Here is a 14453-nt window from a genome sequence, read left to right as displayed (position 1 = left end):
TACGCCCCACCCCCTCCTGTAACCGGATACAATGTAACAAGCAGAGAACTTCACTTCAGTACAGGCTCCTCCCATTTCCCCGCCCCATAGAAACTTCTCTACAGCTGATTGGTTGAGCGCCGGGTGAGTTCTGTTGGTGGGCGGGACCTGCAGTGATTGACAGCTCGCCCAGCTCCGGCCTCTTTGTGAGGAAGAGGCGGCTCCGGTACCGGGATGTGAGGCCGAGACCGCCCGGGAGAACGGAGCATGGAGGGCGCGGTCAGGAAGAGCTCCAAGGCCGGCCCGGAGCGGGAGAGTGAGTGTCCCGGGGCCTGTACTGGATATACTCACACCCCTATATAAGGGATCGGGGTGTAATATGCTGCAGCCTCTGTATTAGGGATCATCAGGGTGTAATATGCTACAGCCTCTGTATTAGGGATCATCGGGGTGTGATATGCTGCAGCCTCAGTATTAGGGATCATCAGGGTGTAATATGCTGAGGCCTCAGTATTAGGGATCATCGGGGTGTGATATGCTGCAGCCTCAGTATTAGGGATCATCGGGGTGTGATATGCTGCAGCCTCTGTATTAGGGATCATCAGGGTGTAATATGCTACAGCCACTGTATTAGGGATCATCGGGGTGTGATATGCTACAGCCTCTGTATTAGGGATCATCGGGGTGTGATATGCTGCAGCCTCAGTATTAGGGATCATCAGGGTGTAATATGCTGCAGCCTCTGTATTAGGGATCATCGGGGTGTAATATGCTGCAGCCTCAGTATTAGGGATCATCGGGGTGTGATATGCTGCAGCCTCTGTATTAGGGATCATCAGGGTGTAATATGCTACAGCCACTGTATTAGGGATCATCGGGGTGTAATATGCTGCAGCCTCAGTATTAGGGATCATCAGGGTGTAATATGCTGCAGCCTCTGTATTAGGGATCATCGGGGTGTAATATGCTGCAGCCTCAGTATTAGGGATCATCGGGGTGTGATATGCTGCAGCCTCTGTATTAGGGATCATCAGGGTGTAATATGCTACAGCCACTGTATTAGGGATCATCGGGGTGTAATATGCTGCAGCCTCAGTATTAGGGATCATCAGGGTGTAATATGCTGCAGCCTCTGTATTAGGGATCATCGGGGTGTGATATGCTGCAGCCTCAGTATTAGGGATCATCGGGGTGTAATATGCTACAGCCTCTGTATTAGGGATCATCGGGGTGTGATATGCTGCAGCCTCTGTATTAGGGATCATCGGGGTGTGATATGCTGCAGCCTCTGTATTAGGGATCATCGGGGTGTGATATGCTGCAGCCTCAGTATTAGGGATCATCGGGGTGTAATATGCTGCAGCCTCTGTATTAGGGATCATCAGGGTATGATATGCTGCAGCTTCAGTATTAGGGATCATCGGGGTGTAATATGCTGCAGCCTCTGTATTAGGGATCATCGGGGTGTAATATGCTGCAGCCTCTGTATTAGGGATCATCGGGGTGTAATATGCTGCAGCCTCTGTATTAGGGATCATCGGGGTGTAATATGCTGCAGCCTCTGTATTAGGGATCATCGGGGTGTGATATGCTGCAGCCTCTGTATTAGGGATCATCGGGGTGTGATATGCTGCAGCCTCTGTATTAGGGATCATCGGGGTGTAATATGCTGAGGCCTCAGTATTAGGGATCATCGGGGTGTGATATGCTGCAGCCTCAGTATTAGGGATCATCGGGGTGTGATATGCTGCAGCCTCTGTATTAGGGATCATCAGGGTGTAATATGCTACAGCCTCTGTATTAGGGATCATCGGGGTGTAATATGCTGCAGCCTCAGTATTAGGGATCATCGGGGTGTAATATGCTGAGGCCTCAGTATTAGGGATCACTGGGTGTAATATGCTACAGTGTCAGACTATTCTGTAGTTCCCATTTGATAATCTGCCCCTGTCATTCTCTGTTACTGCTCAGGGTGCTGTGTATTCAGATTAGCAGGAGGGGGCGCTCACGAGCAAGTAATAAAGAGGAAACTAATTCTATTAAAGCCCCCCCCCCCCCCCCCCCCGAGCTGTGGAAACACTACAAGTCCCAGCACAACCTGCCAACATTAGTGCCCGAGTGGCTACTGTACTGTATGTGGGGGCTCCGCCGGCCAGTAACATCTCCATATACCTGGTAGCAGAGACAGATTGAGCCCCCCCACACACACACACACACACACACCAGTCTTATCCTGCTCGGCCGTTGACGTTTCCATTATTGATTTTCCGTCCTTGTAGCCGACGCCAATGTCCGCCATCATGCGCTGCAGAGAAGTAAAGCCGACATCCCACCCATCGACCTGGAGGTCCTGAAGGACTTGGAGATCGTCACGCAAGAAGTTGCACTAAAAGTCGATCAGATGATGAAAAGTTTGAGCGGCACAATCCAGAATGTAAGAACCTCCCGGACCCCAAATCCCCCCAATATCACTGCTCAGAGCGGAATATGACCCCCAAATGTCACGTTTCATCCTAGATGACAGCGCTGAGCGTAGGCTACATCCAGACGTACCGAGACTCCGTAGACAGTCTAGGAGAGTCTGTGGACATGAGCATCAAAGTAAGTGACACCCGGAGATCCTGTATTATACTCCAGAGCTGCGCTCACTATTCTGCTGGTACAGACACTGTGTACATACATTGCATTACTTATCCTGTATTATACTCCAGAGCTGCGCTCACTATTCTGCTGGTACAGTCACTGTGTACATACATTACATTACTTATCCTGTATTATACTCCAGAGCTGCGCTCACTATTCTGCTGGTACAGTCACTGTGTACATACATTGCATTACTTATCCTGTATTATACTCCAGAGCTGCGCTCACTATTCTGCTGGTACAGTCACTGTGTACATACATTACATTACTTATCCTGTATTATACTCCAGAGCTGCGCTCACTATTCTGCTGGTGAGGTCGCTGTGTACATACATCACATTACTTATCCTGTATTATACTCCAGAGCTGCGCTCACTATTCTGCTGGTACAGTCACTGTGTACATACATTACATTACTTATCCTGTATTATACTCCAGAGCTGCGCTCACTATTCTGCTGGTACAGTCACTGTGTACATACATTACATTACTTATCCTGTATTATACTCCAGAGCTGCGCTCACTATTCTGCTGGTGCAGTCACTGTGTACATACATTACTTATCCTGTATTATACTTCAGAGCTGCGCTCACTATTCTGCTGGTACAGTCACTGTGTACATACATTACATTACTTATCCTGTATTATACTCCAGAGCTGTGCTCACTATACTGCTGGTGCAGTCACTGTGTACATACATTACATTACTTATCCTGTATTATACTCCAGAGCTGCGCTCACTATTCTGCTGGTACAGTCACTGTGTACATACATTACATTACTTATCCTGTATTATACTCCAGAGCTGCGCTCACTATTCTGCCGGTGCAGTCACTGTGTACATACATTACATTACTTATCCTGTATTATACTCCAGAGCTGCGCTCACTATTCTGCCGGTACAGTCACTGTGTACATACATTACATTACTTATCCTGTATTATACTTCAGAGCTGCGCTCACTATTCTGCCGGTACAGTCACTGTGTACATACATTACATTACTTATCCTGTATTATACTCCAGAGCTGCGCTCACTATTCTGCTGGTACAGTCACTGTGTACATACATTACATTACTTATCCTGTATTATACTCCAGAGCTGCGCTCACTATTCTGCCGGTGCAGTCACTGTGTACATACATTACATTACTTATCCTGTATTATACTCCAGAGCTGCGCTCACTATTCTGCCGGTACAGTCACTGTGTACATACATTACATTACTTATCCTGTATTATACTTCAGAGCTGCGCTCACTATTCTGCCGGTACAGTCACTGTGTACATACATTACATTACTTATCCTGTATTATACCCCGGAGCTGTGCTCACTATTCTGCTGGTACAGTCACTGTGTACATACATTACATTACTTATCCTGTATTATACTTCAGAGCTGCGCTCACTATTCTGCTGGTACAGTCACTGTGTACATACATTACATTACTTATCCTGTATTATACTCCAGAGCTGCGCTCACTATTCTGCCGGTGCAGTCACTGTGTACCTACATTACATTACTTATCCTGTATTATACCCCAGAGCTGCGCTCACTATTCTGCCGGTACAGTCACTGTGTACATACATTACATTACTTATCCTGTATTATACTCCAGAGCTGCGCTCACTATTCTGCTGGTGCAGTCACTGTGTACATACATCACATTACTTATCCTGTATTATACTCCAGAGCTGCGCTCACTATTCTGCTGGTACAGTCACTGTGTACATACATTACATTACTTATCCTGTATTATACTCCAGAGCTGCGCTCACTATTCTGCTGGTACAGTCACTGTGTACATACATTACATTACTTATCCTGTATTATACTCCAGAGCTGCGCTCACTATTCTGCTGGTGCAGTCACTGTGTACATACATTACTTATCCTGTATTATACTTCAGAGCTGCGCTCACTATTCTGCTGGTACAGTCACTGTGTACATACATTACATTACTTATCCTGTATTATACTCCAGAGCTGTGCTCACTATACTGCTGGTGCAGTCACTGTGTACATACATTACATTACTTATCCTGTATTATACTCCAGAGCTGCGCTCACTATTCTGCTGGTACAGTCACTGTGTACATACATTACATTACTTATCCTGTATTATACTCCAGAGCTGCGCTCACTATTCTGCCGGTGCAGTCACTGTGTACATACATTACATTACTTATCCTGTATTATACTCCAGAGCTGCGCTCACTATTCTGCCGGTACAGTCACTGTGTACATACATTACATTACTTATCCTGTATTATACTTCAGAGCTGCGCTCACTATTCTGCCGGTACAGTCACTGTGTACATACATTACATTACTTATCCTGTATTATACTCCAGAGCTGCGCTCACTATTCTGCTGGTACAGTCACTGTGTACATACATTACATTACTTATCCTGTATTATACTCCAGAGCTGCGCTCACTATTCTGCTGGTGCAGTCACTGTGTACATACATTACATGACTTCTCCTGTATTATACTCCAGAGCTGCGCTCACTATTCTGCCCTGGTGAGGTTCGGGGTCGCTCCGCAGTGTACTGATCCGTGTTCCTTCTCTCCGCAGGGTATGTACACCTTGATGGCGCGTTGCGAGGAGCTGGATCGGTCCATGCAGCCCATTCACGCTTTGGCCAAGCAGATCCGGGAGATTAAGCGCACTCTGGAGATGTTTGAGACTTTATGTAAATAGTTAATTATTGATGACGAGTTTGGATTCTATTTTTAATAAATGTATTAATTGGCCAAAAGACTAAAGAGAGTCCTGATTGGTCGGTAGATAAGTGGGCGGGGATTCTGTGCCAGTTCTCCATAGATATTACCTGCGCTGCTTCTTGTCCACTAGGGGGCCTCACTTTATTGCATTCAGAAAGGTTGTTAGTTCCTATTAGGCCCTGCCCTCTTGTAATTATACTGCTTTGGTCACATGATGTCTCCTCCCGCCCCTCCCTATGATGTAATACTTTGGCTGTTCCTCTTCCCGTTTTGTGAATAGAATGCCAGACTGACACAGCCCTAGGCCAGGGTGGACCGCACCCACACGGAGGCCAGACTCTCAGTATCGGTTGTCACTCGGCGCCGGCCCTTTAAGACAGGACAACAATGTAACCGCTTCTGTTTATTTTCATCACAGTTTAAAGTTACAGAAACATTGATACAAAAGAAAAAGTAACAATTAGGAAAGTGACATCATCATTGGCACCGCGACCCGATCCTGCGCGGCCCGCAACATGGCCGCCATCCAGAGGAGGAATTGTGCATGGCATGGCTGCTGACGACCAATAAAGTTCAGTGAAGAATAAAATAAAAGGAATGATCAGGAGATGGCGCTGTAACTGCAGTGAGATCAGATGAAGGGGGAGGAGTCCATAGCCGAGATCTGTATATATATATATATATATATATAAAATATCTGCCGCGGGGGAGGGGCTCTAGGTCAGCGTCTCTCCTTTGGTGACCTATAAAAACAAAACGGAAGACGGATTAGTGACGACCCGCGGGGGCGGCCAATCAAACGCCAGAACACGAGAAAAGCACAGGGGACACTCGGCCAATCCAAAGCCTGGCGCATGCAGATGACCCCGCCTCCCGCAGCCACAGAGCAGCACACACCAGCATGGCGGTTGTCAGACACAGAAATATGCAAATACCTTCTCAGGTGTGGGAGGGGCCTAGTGGTGTTCATCCTGCGCCGCCTGGTTCATGAATAGAATGCCAGAACTACAGTAAAGACTGACACACGGAGAAATAGGAAAGGGGGAGCAAGTGGAGGAGGAGGTCACTGCATGAAAGCACAGATTGACATGCCATTCAGGGGCTATAGAAAGCTGGGTGGGAACTCCAATATGATGGGTGTGACCCCAAAACTCGGACTGTACAGGGTGTTCCCCCAGTCTGATTATGGGCGGGGCCTGTACTGACCCGGAGGATGAAGGGGGTGCAGCAGGGGAGCGATGAGCTGCCGTTCCCTCTAGAGCTGCGCTCCTGGCCTTAGAGGGGGTGGAGCCCTAAACCAGGATCGGAGGGGGTGGAGCCCTAAACCAGGATCGGAGGGGGTGGAGCCCTAAACCAGGATCGGAGGGGGGGGGGGGGGGGTCAGATTTTTGGATGAAGCAGTCGCCGGTGAGGATCTTCGGGTTCCCCTCTATGACCAGGGCCCCTCCCTCCCGGGGTCTATGGGGTTCCCTCCAGTCTCCATGGTGACAGACTACAAACGCCGCGGTCTACAGGAAACAGCGTAGCACCAGGCTGCAGGGTCAGACTACACAGAGGTGGCGGTCTGTAACCATGGAGACACATTGCTTTACACAGAAGCTGCGGACACAAAACGGCAGGAGATGGTTGAGCCTGACAACTGACAACGCGTCTTCACCTCTTTCACATGCAGCGGAGTCAGGACTCGCAACACTCTATAATAAGAAGAGGCAATAAGCACATTGGATGTAAAAGCGCTTTATTATAATCACCTCAAACAGACCGAAACCTCCAGCCCCGCCGCAGATCAGCCAACAGCAGCCGCTGACCGTCACCCAGTGTAAGAGCAGCAACATAAGATGATGGAGGCGTCCGCGACATGCTGGGAGTAATACAGCCCGGCAGTCATAGAGAGACGTGCAGAGGAGCCGTCACAGCCGCTTGCTGATGGTTTCCCGGCCAGTAAATGATTGTTAAACAGCAAAAATAAGCAGAAAGTCCTGGCGGGTCCTGGGGATTGTAGGGCCGACATTCACCTATCAAAGCTGCCTACTACAGCATGCTGATGGTTTCCAGGTCATCAAACAACCAAAACACCTGCGTAGGCACAGGTCTGCAGAATTCAGGATGCAAGGAACAGATTCCAAAATACATGTGGGTTGTGCAGACCCCGGAACGGGAGGGGGGCGGAGGGAACACGAAATATGTAAAGATTGTATTTCTATAAAACTCCGTGAATGACACCCCTGCTGATTTAAAGGGCCGGTACGGAGAGAACATTTATGTGCGGACATCCCCTCCCCCCCACGTCCTCTTCCAGATACTTAAGCTGCAGCGGGTCCGTCAGGATCAGATCTCCTGTCCGGCGCCCTGAACCTGCTAATCTTATAGAATATATAGGGGGCGCCATTTCCATCCACTGTGCCGTCACATAAAGGGTTAATATCAAGCAAATCTAAAACCCAACACAACAAAGAAGAGCAAAAAAATAACAAGTCCAAACTGAGAGCGAAGAGGAAGAAGAGGAGGAAGAGACCATGCGAGGCAGCGGGGAGGGGGGGGCTCATGCAGCACAACAGTTATTCTGCGGGTCACCACCATTCCAGAGGGCGGCAGAGAGTCAAAACAAAGAACAAAAAGAAAAATGAATGTGAGAATCAGAGCAACAGCCGAACGCAACAACGTGTCCACAGAACGCAGCGCGAGCAACAGTCAGACTCACACATCTCATCATAGTGACATCACTGTGTGTATTATCCTGTACTGTGACATCACTGTGTGTATTATCCTGTACTGTGACATCACTGTGTGTATTATCCTGTACTGTGACATCACTGTGTGTATTATCTCTGTACTGTGACATCACTGTGTGTATTATCCTGTACTGTGACATCGATCACTGTGTGTATTATCTCTGTACTGTGACATCACTGTGTGTATTATCTCTGTACTGTGACATCACTGTGCATTATCTCTGTACTGTGACATCACTGTGTGTATTATCCCTGTACTGTGACATCACTGTGTGTATTATCCTGTACTGTGACATCACTGTGTGTATTATCTCTGTACTGTGACATCACTGTGTGTATTATCCCTGTACTGTGACATCACTGTGTGTATTATCCCTGTACTGTGACATCACTGTGTGTATTATCCTGTACTGTGACATCACTGTGTGTATTATCTCTGTACTGTGACATCACTGTGTGTATTATCCTGTACTGTGACATCACTGTGTGTATTATCCTGTACTGTGACATCACTGTGTGTATTATCCTGTACTGTGACATCACTGTGTGTATTATCCTGTACTGTGACATCACTGTGTGTATTATCCTGTACTGTGACATCACTGTGTGTATTATCCCTGTACTGTGACATCACTGTGTGTATTATCCTGTACTGTGACATCACTGTGTGTATTATCCTGTACTGTGACATCACTGTGTGTATTATCCTGTACTGTGACATCACTGTGTGTATTATCTCTGTACTGTGACATCACTGTGTGTATTATCCTGTACTGTGACATCACTGTGTGTATAGTATATAGTTACTCCCCTGTTACTATTTAGGGGTCCAGTGACGTCGTGTCTTGTTTCGCTGACATTACAATGACATCACTGGATTGCAGACGTTCTGTACCAGTAGGACAGGGGTGTAACATGAGGCTCCGGGGCCCTAATGCAGAATCTGCCCCCCCATGTAATATACGGCTGATCTCGCTCCTTCTGGGCCTCCTCGGGCCCCTGGGCCGGGTTTTGTCGCCCCCTCGGCACCTGATCAGTGACTCCCCCATAGAACCCCCCAAGTATTAGAAGTAAATATTATCCCGGCCCGGTGATACAATGTTACACATCTCGGCGGCGGCGATCACACGTACACCATGCATAGATTCTCACGTCTTGGACATGCAGAACATACGCAGGGGGCGCTGTGATAGGGGGAGGTATCGGGGAGGGGGTTACAGGACGTACCCGCGCCTCAATGTACTCGATCCGTCTCTCCAGCGCCGTCAGCTTCTCGTTCAATGTCGCCAGTCGTGAGCGGCACGACATGTCTGCAGAGGGGAGAAGAAGGGGTTAAAACCTGCAGATAGACACCCGTATATAATATCCCTGTATATAAGAGGCTCCTCCCCTCCTGAATATAATATCCCTGTATATAAGAGGCTCCTCCCCTCCTGAATATAATATCCCTGTATATAAGAGGCTCCTCCCCTCCTGAATATAATATCCCTGTATATAAGAGGCTCCTCCCCTCCTGAATATAATATCCCTGTATATAAGAGGCTCCTCCCCTCCTGTATATAATATCCCTGTATATAAGAGGCTCCTCCCCTCCAGTATATAATATCCCTGTATATATTAGGCTCCTCCCCTCCTGGATATAATATCCCTGTGTATATTAGGCTCCTCCCCTCCTGGATATAATATCCCTGTATATATTAGGCTCCTCCCCTCCTGGATATAATATCCCTGTATATAAGAGGTTCCTCCCCTCCAGTATATAATATTCCTGTATATAAGAGGCTCCTCCCCTCCTGCATATAATATCCCTGTATATAAGAGGCTCCTCCCCTCCCATATATAAGAGGCTCCTCCCCTCCAGTATATAATATCCCTGTATATAAGAGGCTCCTCCCCTCCTGTATATAATATCCCTGTATATAAGAGGCTCCTCCCCTCCTGTATATAAGAGGCTCCTCCCCTCCAGTATATAATATCCCTGTATATAAGAGGCTCCTCCCCTCCTGTATATAATATCCCTGTATATATTATGCTCCTCCCCTCCTGGATATAATATCCCTGTGTATATTAGGCTCCTCCCCTCCAGTATATAATATCCCTGTATATATTAGGCTCCTCCCCTCCTGGATATAATATCCCTGTATATAAGAGGCTCCTCCCCTCCTGTATATAAGAGGCTCCTCCCCCCCAGTATATAATATCCCTGTATATAAGAGGCTCCTCCCCTCCAGTATATAATATCCCTGTATATAAGAGGCTCCTCCCCTCCAGTATATAATATCCCTGTATATAAGAGGCTCCTCCCCTCCAGTATATAATATCCCTGTATATAAGAGGCTCCTCCCCTCCAGTATATAATATCCCTGTATATATTAGGCTCCTCCCCTCCTGGATATAATATCCCTGTATATAAGAGGCTCCTCCCCTCCTGTATATAATATCCCTGTATATATTAGGCTCCTCCCCTCCTGGATATAATATCCCTGTATATAAGAGGCTCCTCCCCTCCAGTATATAATATCCCTGTATATAAGAGGCTCCTCCCCTCCTGTATATAATATCCCTGTATACATTAGGCTCCTCCCCCCTGTATATAATCTCCCAGTATATATTAGGCTCCTCCCCTCCTGTATACACCAGGTTACATCCTGTATATAATATCCCGATATCTGGCCCCCTCCCCGCCCTCTCATGTCGCGATACCCACCAAACGAGTTGAGGAAGTCGGCGATCTTCTTGATGCTGCTGGTGATCACCTCGATGTACTCCCGGTTGGCCCAGTCCTGATGGATCTCCCTCTGCACCGGGTCCTCTTGGCTGGCCATCTTCCCTTCTCCTCTGTGAACAGCCGGGGAGCCGCAGCGCCACCTGCAGGACGAGATCTCAAAGATATTCGTCACGTCCGAGGCGCCGGCGGCCATTTTAGCTCATGGCAGAGCTGTACTTTAGGCCTCTAGGCGCCATCTTGGTTATGGGCCCAACATCCAAATGACTAGGAAGAGCCTCCATATTAGTATCTGGCAGAGCGAGGAGTCGGATGTGGGCGGGGCTATGTACGGGGGCGCGGAGAGACCAAAATACCGCGGACCGCGCCCAAGTGAGAGAGGAGGAAGAAGAGGAAGTAAAAGGGCCTAGAAGTCACAGCTTGTATCTATACATGAAGGGAGGCGGTATCGCAGCACAGGATTAGATACACTGCTCAGATAGTATCACACAGGATAGGATTAGATACACGGCTCAGTATACAGTATCACACAGGATAGGATTAGATACACGGCTCAGTATACAGTATCACACAGGATAGGATTAGATACACAGCTCAGTATACAGTATCACACAGGATAGGATTAGATACACAGCTCAGTATACAGTATCACACAGGATAGGATTAGATACACGGCTCAGTATACTGTATCACACAGGATAGGATTAGATACACAGCTCAGTATACAGTATCACACAGGATAGGATTAGATACACAGCTCAGTATACAGTATCACACGGGATAGGATTAGATACACGGCTCAGTATACAGTATCACACGGGATAGGATTAGATACACGGCTCAGTATACTGTATCACACGGGATAGGATTAGATACACGGCTCAGTATACAGTATCACACGGGATAGGATTAGATACACAGCTCAGTATATAGTATCACACAGGATAGGATTAGATACAGCTCAGTATACAGTATCACACAGGATAGGATTAGATACACAGCTCAGTATATAGTATCACACAGGATAGGATTAGATACAGCTCAGTATACAGTATCACACAGGATGGGATTAGATACACGGCTCAGTATACAGTATCACACAGGATAGGATTAGATACACAGCTCAGTATACAGTATCACACAGGATAGGATTAGATACACGGCTCAGTATACAGTATCACACAGGATAGGATTAGATACACAGCTCAGTATACAGTATCACACAGGATAGGATTAGATACACAGCTCAGTATACAGTATCACACAGGATAGGATTAGATACACAGCTCAGTATACAGTATCACACAGGATAGGATTAGATACACAGCTCAGTATACAGTATCACACAGGATAGGATTAGATACACGGCTCAGTATACAGTATCACACAGGATAGGATTAGATACACGGCTCAGTATACAGTATCACACAGGATAGGATTAGATACACAGCTCAGTATACAGTATCACACAGGATAGGATTAGATACACGGCTCAGTATACAGTATCACACAGGATAGGATTAGATACACGGCTCAGTATACAGTATCACACAGGATAGGATTAGATACACAGCTCAGTATACAGTATCACACAGGATAGGATTAGATACACAGCTCAGTATACAGTATCACACAGGATAGGATTAGATACACAGCTCAGTATACAGTATCACACAGGATAGGATTAGATACACAGCTCAGTATACAGTATCACACAGGATAGGATTAGATACACGGCTCAGTATACAGTATCACACAGGATAGGATTAGATACACGGCTCAGTATACAGTATCACACAGGATAGGATTAGATACACGGCTCAGTATACTGTATCACACAGGATAGGATTAGATACACAGCTCAGTATACAGTATCACACAGGATAGGATTAGATACACGGCTCAGTATACAGTATCACACAGGATAGGATTAGATACAGCTCAGTATACAGTATCACACGGGATAGGATTAGATACACAGCTCAGTATACAGTATCACACGGGATAGGATTAGATACACAGCTCAGTATACAGTATCACACAGGATAGGATTAGATACACAGCTCTGTATACAGTATCACACAGGATAGGATTAGATACACAGCTCAGTATACAGTATCACACAGGATAGGATTAGATACAGCTCAGTATACAGTATCACACAGGATGGGATTAGATACACAGCTCAGTATACAGTATCACACGGGATAGGATTAGATACACAGCTCAGTATACTGTATCACACGGGATAGGATTAGATACACGGCTCAGTATACAGTATCACACGGGATAGGATTAGATACACGGCTCAGTATACAGTATCACACGGGATAGGATTAGATACACGGCTCAGTATACAGTATCACACGGGATAGGATTAGATACACGGCTCAGTATACAGTATCACACGGGATAGGATTAGATACACGGCTCAGTATACAGTATCACACGGGATAGGATTAGATACACGGCTCAGTATACAGTATCACACGGGATAGGATTAGATACACGGCTCAGTATACAGTATCACACGGGATAGGATTAGATACACCGCTCAGTATACAGTATCACACGGGATAGGATTAGATACACCGCTCAGTATACAGTATCACACGGGATAGGATTAGATACACAGCTCAGTATACAGTATCACACGGGATAGGATTAGATACACAGCTCAGTATACAGTATCACACGGGATAGGATTAGATACACAGCTCAGTATACAGTATCACACGGGATAGGATTAGATACACAGCTCAGTATACAGTATCACACGGGATAGGATTAGATACACAGCTCAGTATACAGTATCACACAGGATAGGATTAGATACACAGCTCAGTATACAGTATCACACAGGATAGGATTAGATACACCGCTCTGTATACAGTATCACACAGGATAGGATTAGATACACAGCTCAGTATACAGTATCACACAGGATAGGATTAGATACACAGCTCAGTATACAGTATCACACAAGAGAGGATTAGATACAGCAGTCACATGACTCCCTTCAGTCTGGATATTTACAAGAAATCTCTTATTTCCTGTTATTTTTCTGTCCATTTTCTGATCCGCATACTCTGGTTTATACTTGGAGGTTTCTTACATATGGTGGCCGCAGGTTTCAGGTCTGTCCATGTTCACACACATTCGATGCTGCTTCGGTTCTTGTGACCAGTCTGGGGGTGCTGATGATGTCATAGCGATGGGAGGAGTCTGAATAAGAGCAGTGCTCCAGGGAGATGAAGGCCCGCCCCCAGTGCACGCACTGCTGCATTGGTATAAGACTTCAGTGTTGATTTTCTCCAAGTCTATGAGTGACATAGCAGAGGCGAGTGGGGTATCGCAGTAATGAGGCAGGGGCGGTTGTAGAAGTTTGGTAACCTAGTGACTCCCATCCACACATTGCAGATATCACGTGCAGCAGAACCGCTGAGGTTTCCTAAACCCTTGTGATTTTGGACATGGCAGCAGGTCAGATCTAGCTACAGCAATGCCGGCGGTTTCCCTATAGGTATAATGGAAGCAGAGAGGAAACCCCTGCGGACTCTGTGAGATGCACATTGTATCGCTGCCTCCGTTTTTCCCACAGCACTTTTTTGGTGTGGTCCGCTACAGGTGGCCACAGCCTTAAAGGG

At 46.7% G+C, this 14453-nt stretch overlaps 2 protein-coding genes across 3 annotated transcripts; one reads left to right on the top strand and one right to left on the bottom strand.

Moving 5' to 3' along the window:
• The first annotated feature begins 146 nt into the window (after positions 1-146).
• Positions 147-5384, top strand: LOC142218893 (BLOC-1-related complex subunit 6-like). Of its 2 annotated transcripts, none has more exons than XM_075287872.1 (4): positions 147-295; positions 2259-2413; positions 2497-2580; positions 5201-5384. In XM_075287872.1, the coding sequence occupies exons 1-4, from the start codon at positions 247-249 to the stop codon at positions 5324-5326; spliced, it is 414 nt and encodes a 137-aa protein (XP_075143973.1). In that variant the 5' UTR covers positions 147-246; the 3' UTR covers positions 5327-5384. The 2 variants fall into 2 exon arrangements, with proteins under 2 accessions (XP_075143973.1, XP_075143972.1); XM_075287871.1 differs by having other exon boundaries at positions 147-301.
• A 355-nt stretch (positions 5385-5739) lies between these two features.
• LOC142218572 (putative protein BRICK1-A) lies at positions 5740-10957 on the bottom strand. Its single transcript, XM_075287371.1, has 3 exons — positions 10789-10957; positions 9309-9391; positions 5740-6092 (listed from the first exon to the last, which is right to left on the bottom strand). The coding sequence occupies exons 1-3, from the start codon at positions 10904-10906 to the stop codon at positions 6066-6068; spliced, it is 228 nt and encodes a 75-aa protein (XP_075143472.1). The 5' UTR covers positions 10907-10957; the 3' UTR covers positions 5740-6065.
• Between the last annotated feature and the right edge of the window lie 3496 nt (positions 10958-14453).

This window comes from Leptodactylus fuscus, chromosome 9, assembly GCF_031893055.1.
Source record: "Leptodactylus fuscus isolate aLepFus1 chromosome 9, aLepFus1.hap2, whole genome shotgun sequence".
Taxonomy (NCBI): Eukaryota; Metazoa; Chordata; class Amphibia; order Anura; family Leptodactylidae; genus Leptodactylus; species Leptodactylus fuscus.
Note: the sequence above shows the minus strand (reverse complement) of the source record. Positions and strands in the feature narration are given on the sequence as shown.